General features: G+C 44.1%; 1 protein-coding gene across 1 annotated transcript in view; it reads left to right on the top strand.

The window, feature by feature from the left end:
- Positions 1 to 10,123: 10,123 nt before the first annotated feature.
- LOC104585994 (uncharacterized) overlaps positions 10,124 to 17,745 on the top strand; it is a 28,986-nt gene continuing 21,364 nt past the window's right edge. The window contains exons 1-6 of the mRNA XM_010243066.3: positions 10,124 to 10,431; positions 14,136 to 14,477; positions 14,799 to 14,871; positions 15,087 to 15,199; positions 15,783 to 15,867; positions 16,299 to 16,371. Coding sequence (XP_010241368.1) covers positions 10,256 to 10,431; positions 14,136 to 14,477; positions 14,799 to 14,871; positions 15,087 to 15,199; positions 15,783 to 15,867; positions 16,299 to 16,371 — 862 coding nt within the window. The 5' untranslated portion in view covers positions 10,124 to 10,255. The remainder of the gene's footprint in view (positions 10,432 to 14,135; positions 14,478 to 14,798; positions 14,872 to 15,086; positions 15,200 to 15,782; positions 15,868 to 16,298; positions 16,372 to 17,745) is intronic.

Consider the following 17,745-nt stretch of genomic DNA (forward strand, 5'->3'; position numbering starts at 1 on the left):
TAGACCAGCTTCACCCCAACTCTATCCGAAATGTAGTTTGGACAATTTCTTTATTTTATGAATATTGTCTTCCTCTTGACCTCGACATCTTCTCCACCATCCTCTCTATCAAGAATGCTTCTCCCGGAGCACCTCCAGAAAGGCGTTCCTATTATTTTTCTCCACGTCTCGGCTTCAAGCTCCTACATGAGCTGTCGAACAGGATCCCGACATGGAAGTGGGACTATTTTGTAGTTCGCAACCCCGAAGGGTGGCCCTTCCCAACTCACTGGAGGGCCGCTATCCAGGATTCGGGTGTTGACTTGGATCCCAAAGTTCGGGAAATGCTGCAATCCTGGGCAGCAGTTGGCTTCCATTGGTACTTGATCGAGGACAAGCTCACGCAGGCCGGCCTGAGCCCCAGTAGGTTGCCTTTTAGGTCACGCAATGCCTTGTAATTTTTTTTACTGGACTAACGCCTTGTGATTTTTGGCAGCCAACATGTCGGATGTAGATGCGCGCCACCTTCTGTCCAGCAACCAAAAGCGCAGGGCAAAGAGGTCGCGCCCTAACCGATCTTCCACCTCCGGGAGCGCTAAGTTCGAGGCTGCTGATCCCGCCTTCGTTCCACCACCGCCTGAGGTCCCATCGGTCCCGTTCAAGGGAGTAGCCATCGAAGGTGGCATAGAAGAGCACGAGGTCCCAACGCAAGGGCAGTTCCCTCCGTTTGAGTAGTCCCACCCCTGCATCTTCCCGCGGTTCCCTACCGGAGAGTGGGAAAGCGTCACCGACTTCACTGTGGCTTTGCGAAGGAGCCGAAAGGCGGTCTCCCACGAGGAGGTCGCCAGCTGGGGAGGGATGGACCCCAAGCAGCTCGCCAGGATAGCCTCCGCTCACTACATGTTGGTAAGTGGCTACTTTTTTCTTCTTTTCCCTTCTTCTCCTTCTTTTTTCTTTTTTGACCTCAGCCTTTTGTTGGCAGGTGAACTCCGCCATCCATGCCATGGCCCTCCAGACCAACATTCACTCTGGTGATGCTCTCGCTTAGAGGTCAACCATGCAGAAGCTCCAGGGTGAGCTCGACCGGGCTCGAGGTGAAGTCCTTCAGGCTCAAAAGGGGAGCGAGGCCTAAGAACTGCTCGTTCGGGACAAAGAGGCACAGATCGCCCGACTATCTGAGGAGAGCGCTCTCTACCGGGAGGAGTCATCGAGGGTGGCAGCGGAGAGGGAGCTTCTTCGCTAGCAAGTCCGGGACTTGGAGTCCATGCTTTAGGGTCGGACTCGGAACTTCGACACCATGGCGAAGGCTGAGTGAGCTAAGGCGGTGTGGGACTTCAAGGACTCCCAAGAGTACCACGACCTACAGGTGGAATACGGCTCGAGCTCCTACCGTTCTGGATTTAAACTCTACCGCTGGCTGGTCTGAAAGAAGTTCTCCAGGCTCAACCTTGAGGGCATAACGATGAAGGGTCTGGATCCAGGGACGGCGGACTTGGCGGAGGAGGAGGAGCCTGACTCTCCGAAGGACGACGAGGACGTAGAGGCGGTGGATCCTTGAGGCCGGTTGCTGCTCTTCTTTTTCTTTCTTCCGAATGGATTCTGGTGGTTCCCGAGTGTTTGAACCCGGTTTTAACTATTTCTCTCTTGTTTTTTTATGAACTCTCTTGAGCGGTTGGGCCCTGTTTTTTATTTGTTTGTTGTTTGATGAACTTCTCCCGGGCTGTTAGGCCCAGTTTTTTATTTATAAAAGTTAGTAATGAAATGTTGTCTTTTTCTGCTAAGTATTGTGTGCTCTTTACTTTCTGCCGAAGCGATTTTATCACTCGAGTTGTTAGAGCTTCATGCATGAAGTAGGATCTTTTGGTAGTTGTTACCCTGAGCTGTTCCTCCATACTTGGGTAGTCTTATGGTATACCCCGAGGTGGTTATCATAGTAAGCCCAAGCTGTATGTACTTGGGTTAAGTTGGCATAGGTTGTCCCTTATCGTGTTCAACTAGTATACCGAGGCGAGCTACGCTTCATAGCGTTCATGCCCGAGCTGCCTATGCCCTCAGTATTAATACTTAGCCTTTGTCGACGAAACGGTTAGGTCTTTCACAGTGTCTAGGTCTTAGTTAGCTCGGCGTTTTAGCCCTTAGGCTGAGGGAGTGACTTATAGTCCACTCTTGGAGTTCGCCCATGCCATGGAGGCAACTGGGTCTTATCGCGCCGAGGTCTACATTAGCTTGGCATTTTGGCCCTTAGGCTCTGACAATGACTCGTAATCTACTCAATAGTTTGCCCATGCCATAGAGGCGACTGGGTCTTATCGCGCCGAGGTCGTCGTTAGCTTGGCTTTTCGACCCTTAGGCTTTGGGAGTGACTCATGGTCTACTTAGTAGTTTATAGGTAATATTGCCTTAAGTTGACAATATTCCATGCCCGAGGTACTTGTTTCCCTTCTAGAGTTTTGAGTTCGTATGTTCCTTCCCCGAGCACTCGCTTTACTCGGTAGGGTCCTTCCCAATTTAGCCTGAGCTTACCAACACCGGGTTCAGGCACCATAACTTTACGAAGAACCAGGTTGCCGATGCGGACGTTCCGCTTCTTGACCCTAGCGTTATAGTACTAACCTACTCTCTGCTAGTAGGCCGCGGTCCTAATATATGCAAGGTCCCGTACTCCGTCAAGGAGGTCGAGGTTGGTGCATAGCTCATCTTCATTTGCCTTGTCATCATACGCTTCTAGTCGTAGTGAGGGAACCTCGACCTTGGCTGGGATGACTGCTTCAGTACCATAGGTGAGGTTGAAGGGAGTCATGCCTGTAGTGGTCTTCACTATGGTTCAATAAGCCCATAGAACATTGGGTAGCTCGTCTGGCCGTAGTCCTTTAGCTCGGTCCAGGCGTGCCTTCAGTCCGCGGAGGATAGCTTTGTTCGTGACTTCCGCTTGGTCGTTTGCTTAAGGGTGTGCGACTGAGGTAAAGTTCTGTCGAATTCCCATGTCTTGGCACCAGTTATGGAATTTAATGTCCTCGTATTGCTTACCATTGTCAGAGATCAATACCTGAGGTAACCCGAAATGGCACACTATATTTTTCCAAAAGAAGTTCTGTACGTTCCGAGCTGTGATTGTTATGAGAGGTTCGAATTTTACTCACTTAGTGAAATAATCAACTGCTACCACTAAGAACCTCCTCTGGCCTGTTGCTAGTGGAAACGATCCAAGTATATCGATCCCCCACTGTGTGAAAGGCCATGGGCTGGTGAGGTACTTCAGGTCGGCGGCAAGTTGATGGTGGATATTGGCATGCTTCTTGCACTTGTCACACTTTCTGACGAGCTCGATCGCATTTTCTTTCATTGTAGGCCAATAGTACCTCTGTCGTAGCACTTTTTGGGCGAGGGCCCTGCCCCCCAAGTGTCCGCCGCACAGGCCCTCATGAGTGTCGCGGAGCATGAGCTCAGCTTCGGAAGGTCGCAAGCAGCGCAGGTAGGGAAAGTGTAGGATCTTCGGTACAACCATTCGTCTATTATGACGTATTTGGTCGTCTGGCGCTCTACCCTTCTGGCGGCATTGCAGTCTGTAGGGAGGGTCCTGTGTAGCAGGAAGCTCGTGAACAGATCAATCCAGCTCGGCTTTGCTTGAATGACAGGAGCGACCTCCTCTGCCCCCCCGAGAATGCTAGGCCGAGGCAGGTTCTCTATGTACACGGTTCTCATGGTATTATCACTGGTGCTGGCTAACCGGGACAGGACGTCGGCCTCAGCGTTCTCCGATCTCGGGATTTGCTTGATGAAGTGTGACTGGAAGTTGAGCAGGACCTCTCTTACTTTGGCTAAGTAGGCAATCATGGTTGGTTCGCGAGCTTCGTATTCACCTGTGACTTGATTGACCACGAGCTGGAAATCACTACAGATGACAATATGCTTGGCTTTCACTTCCTTGGCTAGAACTAGCCCGGCTATTAACGTCTCGTACTCCGCTTGATTGTTGGATGCCGCAAACTCGAAGCGTAGTGTGTACTCCAGTTTTGTGCCGCTTGGGCCATACAGAACGATTCTGGCTCCGTTGCCGTACTGGTTTGATGAGCCATCTACGTGAAGGATCCAGGGCTCCTCATCCCAATTCGCACTTGACCCAACTAGGAGAGATTCCGCATTGGTTGTTACCTCACGGTGCTCGAGCTCAATTGGCCTAGGAACTTCGGGCTTGCCCAAGCTGGGGGCCTCATGCTCGACCGGCTTGGGGACTTCGGAGCTGAAAGTGCATTCCGCGATGAAGTCTGCTAAGGCTTGGGCCTTGATAGCAGTTCACAGCTTATATTGGAGGCCGTACTCGCTGAGCTCAATGGCCCACTTCGTCAGTCTACCGGAGACCTCGAGCTTGAGTAGAACTTGCCTCAGAGGTTTGTTGGTGAGGACAATGACAGTGTGAGCTTGGAAGTACGGGCGGAGCTTCCGTGCTGCAATAACTAGTGCATAGGCCAACTTTTCTATCTTTGGATATCTTGTCTCTGCTCCCTGCAATACTTTACTAACATAGTAGATAGGTCGTTGGACCCGATCTACCTCTTTTATCAGTACCGAGCTAACCACCTCGTCACTTGCCGAGAGGTACAACTCTAAAACATTGCCCTCCTCTGGCCAGGTTAAGACCGGTATATTAGCAAGGTACCTTTTGAGCTCGTCGAACGCGAGTTGACACTCTTCGGTCCATTCAAAACCTTTGCTTTTAATTGCCTTAAGGAAAGGCAGGCAGCGGTCTGCCGACTTGGACATGAAGTGACTCAGAGCAACTATTCGGCCATTCAGCCTCTGAACCTCCTTCAGTTTTCGGGGTGGTCTCATGTCTAGGATGGCCTTTATTTTATCTGGGTTGGCCTCAATGCCGCGCTGGTTAACAATGTAGCCCAGGAATTTACCCGAGGTGACATCGAAGACACACTTATTGGGGTTCAATTTCATGTTAAATTTACGCAAAATTTCGAAAACTAAATGCAAGTCTTGTATTAAATCATGCAAAAATTGGGTCTTGGCGACCATGTCGTCTACATAGCATTTTATTTTTCTGCCAATCAATGGCTCAAACAATTTATTCACAAGTCTCTGAAAGGTTGCCCTAACATTTTTCAACCCAAAGGGCATGACCTTGTAACAGTACAGGCCGAGCTCAGTTATGAAGGCAGTCTTTTCTTCATCAGTTGGGTCCATCCTGATATGGTTGTAGCCCGAATAGGCGTCTAGGAAGCTTAACAACTCATGGCCTGAGGTCGCGTTCACCAGACGGTCGATTCTGGGGAGTGGGAAGCAGTCCTTTGGGCAAGCTCGATTCAGGTCGGTGTAGTCAACGCACATGCGCCATTTACCGTTAGCCTTTTTACCAGAACGGGGTTGGCCACCCAACTCGGGTAATGGACTTCCCTGATAAAGTCGGCTGTGAGGAGCTTCCCGACCTCCTCGTCGACTGCCCTCCATCGCTCTAGGGCTAAGTTGTATTTCTTCTATCTAACAGGCCTAACTACAGGATTAGTATTAAGCTTGTGAGTTATGATGCTAGGGTCTATGCCGGGCATCTCTGTCGTGGACCATGCAAAAACATCTAAATTTTCAAGTAAGAAGCGTACCAGTTGAGATCGTAGAGGCTTCTCAATGGAAGCGCCGATCTGAAGTATACGAGCTGGGTCCTCCGTCGATGCCGGGACAGAGACAGTCTCTTCTATGGGTGCAGCTCGCTCCTCGCATTGCTCCGTATGTCGCTCCAGCTCGAGGTCGTCGGCCACCTTGGCTTTCCCTTTTGAGGGCGGCGACATAGCAATTGCGAGACTCAAGCTAGTCACCTCGCGCTATCCCAATTCCGAAGTCCATGGGGAACTTCATTGCCAAATAGTAAGTGGAGACCACTGCACGTTGCTTTCTTAGAGCTAGAGCTGGTCGAATGCTGCTTTGAAGAGGATATCTGTCGAGCTGCCGGAGTCGACGAGGACACGCCTGGCTTCAAAGTCATTAATCTTTATCTTTATGATGAGCGCGTCATCATGGGGGTAGTGGACCCCGCACGCGTCATCCTCTATGAAGAAGATCGGATCTTTCGTCCTTAGCCGCTTCGAGGGATTTTGTTATTCCCTGGCGGCCTCGCGAGCTGATGTCCGAGCTGCAGCTGTGGTACAGCCCACGGCGATCGAACCTCCAATGATCACGTGGATAGTCCCCCGAACTGGTCTTTCTTTTGGGGGCTGCCTCTACGGTTGTTCTGCCTACCTGCTAGATTCGGTAGAATCTCTACTCTGCTCCCCCTGCCGACCTGTTTTATTATTATTATTATTTTGTACAAAATTTCTCAAGTATCCGCGACAGATGAGCTCCTCTATCTCGTCGTTGTTTTTACAATTTTCGGTGCTATGACCGTGGTCTTTATGGAAACTACAATACAAATTTTTATTCCTTACACTAGGATCAGCCTTCAGCCGAGGTGGCCACTTCACATACGGATCGTCCTTGATTGCCATAAGGATCTCGGCCCGCTTTGCATTCATGGGCGTGTAGTCCCTTCTTTCGGCTGCTGGAGCTCGGAAAGGCTGACTCGGCCTTGCCCCCCGAGCTGGGTCTTTTTTCTTCTTACCGTCCCCTTGAATCGAGGACTCGCCTTCCCTTTTTCTTTTCTTGGGCGCACTTGCGTTCTTCTGGTTGATTTCCTCCTCTATCCTTATAAACTAATCCGCGAGCTTGAGGAACTCGGTCACAGTCTTGGGCTGATTAACAACCACATGCCACTTGAATTCTTTATGAGTAATGCCTCGCTTGGCTGCGGTGAGACGAACTGCGGGGTTTAGATCATGTATTTGCAAACAAGCGTCATTGAACCGCTTGATATAACTCCGAATGGACTCCCCTTCCTTCTGGACTATGCCAATGAGGCTTTCTTGAGTTCTTGGGCACCTCTTGCTGGTGACAAAATGGGAGGTGAAGACTTGCATGAACTGTACCCAGCTTCTTATCGATCCGGGCGCAAGGTTTCGGTACCATGTGCGGGCCACCCCTTTGAAGGTGGTGGAGAAAGCCACGCACGTACAGGATTCACTGGCCCTTGCCAAGTGCATCTGGGACTGGATGGCGTCCACATGGTCATTCGGATTGAAGGACCCGTCGTACTTACCCAGGGGGGGGAGGTTGAAGTCCTTTGGCATAGGGACCGCAAGAAGTTCTGACGACAGAGGGTAAGGAATTGAAAGGAGAGGAGTAGCTTTGACTTCATCTGAGCTTACCTCCTCCTTACCCTTCAGCTCGGGCAGGACGTGGGTAGCAATTCGGCGAGCTCGTCGGCGCCTCCGCTACTGCTTCGTCGGCGCGGCGTTGGTGTTGTTGGCTTCAGTATTACCGAGCTCGATGGTCTCGAACTGTTAATGATAGCTGTGAACCGAAGGGCCCTGCCTGTAATCTGCAGCGAGGACCTCGAACTCGTTTTCTGCGAGCGGGAGCTCGAACTGAGAGTGCTGAGGCGATGCGGGCCTGACCGGCTAGGAGGCCCCCGACCTGCCTGTAGGCTACGAGGCGGGGGTGACTGGTCTCTCCTTCCTGCCGTGGGACGAGGCTTGGCTTTTTAGAAGGATTCTGGGTTTGAGAGGCCTCTTCCCGGCGAGGACATTCGCTTCGGCGGGAGGGCTTGGCTTGCTTCGAGGTCGGATGCCGAGGGGGAAGCAACTGTTAGGCCTGAGGCAGTGAAGGGAAATGCTGTTGGTACTGGTATTGAGAAACTTGATGCAACACTTGCTGCTGGTAGAGTTGAAACTACTGGAACTGTTGCATTTGAGCTTGCATGGCTCGCATGCACTGCACCAGGTCTTCAAGTTGGTTTTGGTTGCTCACTGGGGGAACAACATAAGGTTTAGTAAAGGTTGCTCCAACCGTGGAAGGGAGTGGAGCATTCACAGGTGTCATTGTGTGAGGCACGTTCAAGCTGGGAACTCCGTCCACGGAGAGGGGGACGGTGAACTGTCCAATGCAGACAATAGGGAGCTGAGGTTGTTCCCCAAAAGCATTCTGGTCGGCACCACGTCCGACATTACTAGAGGAAGCCATGCATGCTGAGTTCTTAGAGAAAGTTGCAGAGATTAGAGGAAGTTTTTTTGAAGCGATTTCCACAGACGACGCCAAATGATGCAGCGCAATCCAGACACTCCTAGCTGGCGGACGCTTGGCTCCTAGCTGGCGACGGACAGTACTTGAGAAGAGGAAGGTGAAGGATTCCCGGGGAGCTCGCCTGGTGGGAATACTCTGATGCTTAAGTTAGAATACTTGGGAGAGCTGTAAGGATGCAAAGAGAACTAAGAGTGCAGATAGCGCTATAACAGTAAAATTCAAGATTAATTCAAGGTCAATTCAAGATACCTTTGCCCCTTCGATACTGGGGCCTTTAAATGCAGATGTTCTTGTCAAATCGGGCGTAACCGCCACTAGCCCTCTGTCGCAGCCGTTATTTGCCTGGGCTGCGCAGGTGACTGTTGTAGAGTACTGCCCAATCGGATGAGAGACATGACCCGAAAAGGACAGACACGCCACCACCTGTCGAGAGACGTGGGTGCAGTCTGTTGGGCTGGCAGGGACTGTGCCGTTAGTCAGGAGACGTGATGCAGTCTGACGGGTACGGTCTCGTCAAATAAGAAGCTTCTTGAGAACGTCGCGTCGCTTAACAACGAGCTGCTTTGTAGCGAGCTATCCCATAACGAGCTGCCTTGTAGCGAGCTATCCCATAGCGAGCTGCCTTGTAGCGAGCTCCTGAATGTGTTCCGAGGTGATTCCGCCTGAGGTTGCCTTTGGGGCAGTCTTCTTGCCTAAGTATTGGAGCGAGCTGATTCTCTCAGCTCGCGAGCTGGGATAGACTTGACTTAGAGTATTCCCTTTCTACATACCGAGGTCCATGAGCTCGCACTGTAGCGAGCTCATTCCGTGGTGAGCTGTCCTGCGAGGACCTTAACGAGCTCGCTACTCAGTCGTAGCCAGGCTGTCATGCTGAGCTGTTGCTTATGCTGAGTCACGTCCACGTGTTGCCTTCTTAGGAGGACGGGTCAAATCACCCTCCATCAACCCCTATTATAGTTATTTTGGGGTCTGACCTGGTTCAAGGGGTAGATGGGCCTTAAATCGACACTCGAACCAATTTGGAAAAAAAAACAACTATGTAAGTGTAGCACAATATAGGCCAATACGCCCCAAACGATGAATCAGAGATATTTAGAACCTTGGTTTCAACCCACTAGTATGAAATGGCAAATAGGTGTGGGTCATTGATGGGTGAGTACCACTCAACCCACACCCTCGACCCACTCATTTGCAACTAGGGATGGCAATAGGCAGGTTCAAGGAGGGTTTTGTAAATTCTAGACCCTACCTGCTTTCCTAAACCTCCCACCCATACCTGGCCTAAAACCCGTGAGTTGGATTTTGAGAATCCAAACCCTCCCCGTACATGAAAATGCAAAATCCTCCCCAACCCTACCCTCTTCGAATTCAAGGGTAAGAGTGGGTTGGGTTTAGAACCCGCATGTAATTTCCTTTTATTTTTTTGTCATATATAAGCAATAAATAAGTAAAATAATATAAATAAACAACAAAATTTCCAATTATTTGATTAAGACATGTAAGTGATAGAAAACACATAAACTATCAATTATCTTTCACATCAAATTCAAAATATTATTAAATTCAACACCTAGTACATAAAATTTATATGCTTTCCAACAATATGCGAATCGGGTTTAACATAATACCGTACCTTACCTGTGCTAGTACGGGTTGTAGAATCCCAAATCGGTCATTCAAGTAAAAAAACCCGCCCCGTTGGAGAGGGTAGGGGCGGGTACCCACCGGATAGGGTAGAAATTGCCATCATTACCTGCAACCCTAATTTTAACATTCTTAGCATCCTAGCCTTATTGTCGAACATTTGGATTTGCCATGTCATCTGTACAGTGGCAAGAATGAGGCCAGTCGTGTAGGTAGCTTCCTAGTTAACCCGATCGATGAACCTTTTTTCCTACATAATAATATATTAATTATTATTTTTATTAATGGTCAAATGTTGGAAGTAGGAAGATTCAGTTGAAGTGAAAACGTGTCCAATTGGCTCGTTTTCAGCCATTCAACAGGCTTCAGCATATTTCAGACATTGGAATATTCTATATGACATGAATGCTCAGCCATTGTCCTCTCTTGCCTCCTCTCTCTTCCCATGCATCAACTGCCTCACCAGTAGCAGCAGTAGCAGAGGAGTTCGTCCAGTCTCTTTCTCGGCTTACAGATGTCTTTAAACACCCTGCTAGCAAATGTCTCCTCCTTTCACCCCCGGACACCTCTGCAACGCTTCCACAGAAAACAAACAAAGAATACGGGGTTTTCCGGTTCCCGACATAGACCGTTTTCGAGCGAGAGTCCAAGATCTCCTTTGCCCTACCTCTACACTCGCAGAATACTCAAGTAAATTCCCCTCTCCTTTTTTTTTGCTTGTGAGATTATCTTGCTGATCGAATTGGATGAAAGTGAGGTTCTTGTACGGAAAGGGTAGAGTTTTAATTAGAATATGCAACTGTAGCCTTTTCTTTTTGATCGATATATGTAACTTAGCCTTTGGCTCATGTCTATCACTGAATGGTGAAATTGCCCTTTATTTGTCGATCTGTGCACATTGTGCTACAGTATGTTATGCATTGGGATTCATGGTAAGTTTTATTATCTAATTTCTGTATGGCTCGTATGATCACATTCAAGATCTTAATTAGGGGAACGATCTGAAAAGTAAGCCATTCACTAAACATTACCATGCTAGTGAAAGAAAAGGAAAAGAACAGCTACAAACTGTTGATGATGTGGTTTTATCCCATTAATTTCATTGGTTTGTTTGAGTATTGTGGACCATGGGAATCAATTCCCTCAATGTTGGAAGAAAGGGCTATCGATGACATGTGAGAGTTGATGTTAAACTTGCAATGAATTAGAATCTTAAGCCTCTCTGAAGCTACCATGCCAATACCTCTATGGTTGGCATTGTACATATAGGCTTCTATGCATTTCTACAATTTATCTTCAGTTTACGCTATTAGGATCACCAGTCTGTGCAAGTTTCTATGCCTTCCCTAAATGCTTTGTAAAAAAAGAAGAAATACAAGGAAGGTGACCAGAAGTCACCCAAGAGAAAAGAAGAAAAAACCAGCCCTAACACCTCAAAAAACCACAAAGTCACAAACCATAATACCAGAATTACAAGAAAGTCATTTCAGAGTCATACAGAATGATAATCATTGTCATAACCTTTTTTGTCTCTTAATTTGAAATCTGGAGAATCCATTGACATTAAATCATTCCTTGCATGTCGACCAGTCTCTCCCCCTTCCCCCCCCCCCCCCCCCCCCCCCCCCCCCCCTTCTGAAATGGTAAATTGAATTGCCATGCCTTTTTATTCCTTCCAAAAGTGTATTACCAAAATTTTGACGTATTTTAAAGGTGTACTTGTGTGGGAGCTTCAATTGAAGAAAAATCATGGAGGTGATTGTAGGACTAAGTTTCAATCCTCTAGAAATTTATTTTCTTAGGCTCAGTTTGGAAAGAGTACAACTACAAAAATGTACAGTACAAAATACAAATACATACAAAATACTAGGTTTGGCACTCTACATATTTGTACTTGTACTCCTTCCAAACTGAGCCTTAGTAATAAATAGAAGTTACTATTTATAGAAACTTTCATACTTGTTATTTATAGCAAGTTCCATACTATTTATAGTAAAATTGTAATTTACAATTTTAATAATTTGTTGTTTCTTTACATTAAGTTGGTTTAAATATTAAAGTGCTCCGGAGTTAAGTCCCTTTTCTGAGCGTCTGTCTCTTTGGTTACCTATTTGAGTGTCTCTTTACTCCTAAAGTTTAGCACTTTAGGAGTTAAGTCCTTATCTGAGTGTCTCTGCGGGTTACCTATTTGCATAAATAGAACCATTATAATAGGAATTTTAGAATTGAATTAGTAGAATGAAAAGCTTGTTTGAAGTTACCTGTGATCCTGTGCATAAGTTTGATCTTCTTCTTCTTAGGTGTAATGTTTCTTCTGTTGTCTTTCCTTTCTCTTTTCAGATACAGATCTCTTCTTTTCATGATTCAGACCTGTAACTCCCTCTCTTCTTCCCACCATGGTCAACTTAATAGGATATTCACCTTTCCGTCCTACATCATGCGCTCTGTTTGTTATATTCAATTGTGGAGCTTGAACATGCTTATGGGCAAAAGGCTTTAGATGAAAATGCTGAAAATGTACCCAAATTTGGGACATGAGTATCAGTCATTGAGATGGCTGTGAACCAATAAGCACGGGCCAAAGAACTGTCTAGATCAATTCTATAATTTCATTGAAATCAACTTTCTTTCTTTTTTTTTTTTTTTCTATTTTGTTAACTATGTAAGTTCTTTTGATCCCAATTTGACAATCTTAAAAAATTATACTTGATGGAAAAATTGTTGATGAATCAACTTCTTCTTTGGACATCCTTTTCAGTTTCCTCCAACTTGCCACAAAAATCTTATTAGAGTCTTTTATTATAATTTTGTAAAAATTTTGAAGATATTGCTATTGCAGATATCAACATATGGTTTTTTATTCAACAATGAGATTTTTATTTGATAAGTAATCGTAATTCTATTGATGTTTTAGTGTACAAGTATAGATATGCAAAAAAGGGGCCAGGCCACAGACCAAAATAATGTTATGGCGTTCAACCTCTGAACCCAGAACAGCTTGCCAATTAAAGGCAGATCTTCTTTGGACATCCTTTTCAGTTTCCTCCAACTTGCCACAAAAATCTTATTAGAGTCTTTTATTATAATTTTGTAAAAAATTTGAAGATATTGCTATTGCAGATATCAACATATGGTTTTTAATTCAACAATGAGATTTTTATTTGATAAGTAATCGTAATTCTATTGATGTTTTAGTGTACAAGTATAGATATGCAAAAAAGGGGCCAGGCCACAGCCCAAAATAATGTTATGGCGTTCAACCTCTGAACCCAGAACAGCTTGCCAATTAAAGGCAGAATTCCTTCTTTGAAAAGTTTTGAACTCTTTCAAGGCCAAAGCCTATTCCATTAGGAAGCTGCAAACATCTACATAAATATGAAGGAATGTCCTATTCAAAAAAAAAAAAAATGAAGGAATGACCTTTCTCAACTTTCAGAAATCTGCAGTTACTCTATTTCCATATAGATCAAGAGATTATAAATGGGATCATAGCCCATAACATTGTCTCTCAAGAGCAAACAGAATAAAGCAGTCCAAGAGAGAAGAATGAAGCACATATCAGATAGAATGATTCAAACCATACCAAAAGAGAAACAGGTATCCCATAACACGAAAGAGTTTTTTTTTTCCTATCCAAAAACAAGTGATTGACAGATTTCTTTGACTTTTAGAAAAAAGATGCCTATTAAAGATTGGGATGTCTTTGTTGTTTAGGTGGTTGGTAGTTAGGGTTTTATCCAGAAAGTCCAGCCACATGAAAGCTTTGACTCTTGGAGGAACCCAATGACCCCAGATGCATTCAGCATCTACAAAACTTGGAAGTCCTCCATCCAGGGGCTAATTATCACTAGAATAAGAACACAATGTTCCTGATTCATTGGGGTTTCAGAAAGAAAAAAAAAAGAATTTACCATGTGACTTCAGAGTTAATTACTGTTCTAATATTTTTTTTTTGATAAATATCATGTGCCTTTTTTATTTTGCAATCTGTGTTCCTCCACAATAGTCTGTTTTTTCTTCTGGAGGTTTTGGGATGTCCATTATGCAGTCAATCTTTGTTGAATTTTATGTCAACTAGTTAAGTTTTTCTATATGTTCTTCATTTTAGGCCCTTATTAGCACCTAGTAGTAATGAATTTTCTTTCTTGCTGGTATGATTATATTTACCAACTAAATGTCATTAAGTCAATGTTTCCTTCTGCAAAGCATTTCCGGGATTTATTTACATGTTTGTGATTGGTGATTGCTCATGTTATATCATTATCATCATGACACTTTTGGTTGGATCTTCTCAAGTGCAATCCCTGATGTAGTTATGCCTAACTTTTCTGGTATAAACATATAACTGTGGAACCTATATATGTGAATTATCATCATTTTCTATTTGTAAACAGGGTTCAAAGCTTTCAACCACAAGATGCTGGAGACTCTGAGCCTTTGACAACAGGAGATACTCCAAATGGACAAGACAGAGGTATTGAGGAAGTACTTAGAGATTTGAAAGTTGAAACGAGAAAACCAGGGAATTCCTTCTTGGCAAAACTAGCAATTGCTCTAGGCATAGCTGCAACTATGACAGTTATATCTGTTGGATTTAAGAGGCCTACCCTTGGTTCATCCCTTGGGTTTTCGTCTCTGGGTGATGGTTCATCAGCTTTGCTTCCAACTGCTGCTCCTGTTGGTTTTACATTGAATATTTTCAAATGGAAAGTTGTACTACCAGAATATGCGCCAGGGTATGCGCCTAAATTTGTATTGGCATAGCTTGTTGTTTTTTTTTTCCATGCCAACTGATACCAATAACTATTTCTGGCTTTCTATTGGATGTCTCTGGTGAAAACAATCATAAATTTTTATAGGTTTTAGAGTTCATCTATTAAGCATTTCATCTTCAACTGTTGGGACTGCATTGATTATATTTTAGATGATGTTATATTTTCTAGGGGCCATGAACCAATTGCTTGGATTTTGACATGTGCATGTGCTATTGCTTCTGCTTGAATTCATTTCTGATGATGGATGGGTCTGAAAATTTCTTCTCAAATATACTTTTGCAGATGGATCTATTTTTGGTTGCTTATGGCTGCTGGTTTTGGGCTTTTCATCAGTGAAGAAGCTCTAAATGTTTGGGTTTGTCCTTTGTACTGGTACTTCTGTTTCACAAAACTCAGATGGTTCACCTCCCTTTACCCATTCAGTCATCTATCACATTTACCCCTTAAATTTCTCTGTTATGTTCACAATTTTAGTATCAATTGCTTGCTTGTTATGGCTTATTAAAATTTAGGTGCAATCTGTTTCAGATTTGCTACTGCACAAGTCATGTTCACAGTTTGAATATGTAGGTTGGCATATCTTTAGCTCGGATGCTGTCTTTGGATGGCACTTGGAAGTCATTTGCTGAATCTTTTTCAAGAAACGCCCCATATATAATATCCACAGTGCTGTGGGTTTACTGGTATGCTTTTGCTTCATGTACTTTGGGTTTTCTAAATTGTTTTTATCTTAGTTACTTATTTTCTCAGGTTGTAAACTAAAAGAAATTATTCTTGTTTGGGGAAATTAAAGAAATGTGAACCCTGCCTCCCAAAATATGTTTAGCATAAAATAGTGTGTTAGTTTTTTAGTTTGAAAATTTCTATAGAATTTAGATTCTTGTGGAAAAATTCATTCCTACAGCTTATCATTGTTAGTCTTTCAACACAATTTTTTGAGAGTTTGTCTTAATGGCATGTTTCCTCACCATTTTCTTGTTTGGTTTTGTTCCCTTTTTTTGATAAATAGTTTTGTTCCCATTTTCACATAGTAATTTGTCTTTGAACCATGAAAAGGAAAAATTTTCATTGTCTGAAAAAGGTAAATGGTGTTTGAATTAGTGAAAGCATGGTATTAGAAATCTTAAAAGTTTTGAAGTCAGAATTTTTTATTGTTTTGTCTATCTGCACTTTGGAAACTGGAATATTTTTCCCCTTTCCCGTGCACTGATTTATATTACTATTCATTGGGTATACCAATCTCATGTATCAAAATAAAACGTTCAGGGGTGTCTGTATTAGCGATATGGTACCATTTTACTTTGGAAAGCTTTTCAGACAGGCTGGTGCATCTGATGATGTTTGTTCTAAGGTTTGTTGCTTTCTCAACTCTTATGTATTATTTCAATATAAGCAATTAATATTACATGTATGCATCTCTTATTTAGTCAGATTGATAGAAAACAATCTTGTGAGTATGACAATGGGTCCATGTAGAATCACCTTTGTATTGGAATCCATCTCTGTTCACAGGGGCTGCAATCCACATTAGAATTTCAAATCATATCAAACCTAGAGATTGGAGGTCTCAATCCAAAATTTACAACAAATAGGACAGCATAAATTGTCCCCTAAGGGAGGATGATATTACCATACTGATGAAGTTGCTATATTTCTTTAAACTCCCTGCATCATGAGGCCAAATTCAACTTAATTGCATTTATCTGACCTGTTGCCTTGCCAATATCTTATTTAGTTATTTATGATTGTTTTCTTAATCTTATATTCTTATCACTCGTGTAGTTAGGGATTGGAAAACAGAAGGCATTAAGCATCACTCGTCTTGTGCAGAGATATGGTAATCTCATAGGTTTTGGTAAGTTCTATGTACTGGATTATATTCACATTGCCAGATTTCTGCCCTTGTTGTATGTCTGTAGAGGCAACAATTACATGTCAAATAATGCAATACACCTGTTTATTTTTGACAACTTAACAGTTAAACTTTATCTACTGGTGCGAATTAACCATTAAGGGCCTGTTTGGGAGGGCTGATCTAAAGATTCAGCTAAGCTGGTTCAGCTGCTTTGAAGCTCTCCGATTTTTTCACAAAACATGGCTTATAGGTTGTTCATGTGGGGCCCGCCTCAGAAAGCCAGAAGCCATTGTGCTTCAGCCTTCCCAAATGGGCACTCAATGGTTCTACCACAAAGTGATGAAGTGAGGTAGGGCTAGTATACCTTATTAAATGGGTGACCCACTTCTAAACTGTTGAGAGCCCATAGGATCTACCGCCACAGACCACTACTACTCAAACCCATGACAACAACCCATAGGCCATGGGTGTAGCCACATGCACAGAACCCACTCTGCATCCAGTTTATTTTGTGTATACTGTATACTGGAAGGCAGAATGACACATCAGCTAATTAGTTAGGACCTGCATGTGTGAAGTCAGAATCGGTTAGAGCAGAATAGTGGGTATTGATTGTAATAAAGAGATATTATATATAAAGAAAGCTGAGAAAGAGGAGCATATGGTGAGTATTATCCCAACTTCCTTCTTCTTTCTTATCTTCTTCTTCTTGTAGGAGGTGAACCCCCTCAAAGAGATACCCAACAAAACTAGTATCAAAGTGGATGTCTTCCACTAAGACAGCTACTATGGGTAGCCGCTTGGACAAGCTTGAAGTTGATGTACACAAGAGTGCAATAGGAATAGGTTCACCAGCTCCACCAGTCGAGATGTTGAGGTGGAGGGATCAAACTAGAGTGATTCCAAGTGCGGAGGAGGTCCCAAGTCCCAACACCCCTACCCCAAGCTTCTGTCATTTTAGGATAGGATCCAGTCTCTTGGGTTTATAAGTTTGAGCGGTACTTCTAATACTATGATATTATCGGCTCTTAGGGGGTATTGATCGTCTCCATTTAACCTATCAAAAAAAAAAAAAAAAAACGATTGCCTTCATTTCTGACTGGTGATGCCCTGCAATGATGGGTTTATAAGTTTGAGCGGTACTTCTAATACTATGATATTATCGGCTCTTAGGGGGTATTGATCGTCTCCATTTAACCTATCAAAAAAAAAAAAAAAAAAAACGATTGCCTTCATTTCTGACTGGTGATGCCCTGCAATGGTTTCAGTGGTATCACTGATCTCACCCATGTTTGTCTTGGACGGAACTGATAGAGCAATTTGGCATCATTGGTTACAATGACCTTGATGAGAATCTAACTAAAGCAAAACAGA

This window comes from Nelumbo nucifera, chromosome 1 (assembly GCF_055504915.1).
Source record: "Nelumbo nucifera cultivar China Antique chromosome 1, China Antique-T2T, whole genome shotgun sequence".
In the NCBI taxonomy this organism is placed as follows: Eukaryota; Viridiplantae; Streptophyta; class Magnoliopsida; order Proteales; family Nelumbonaceae; genus Nelumbo; species Nelumbo nucifera.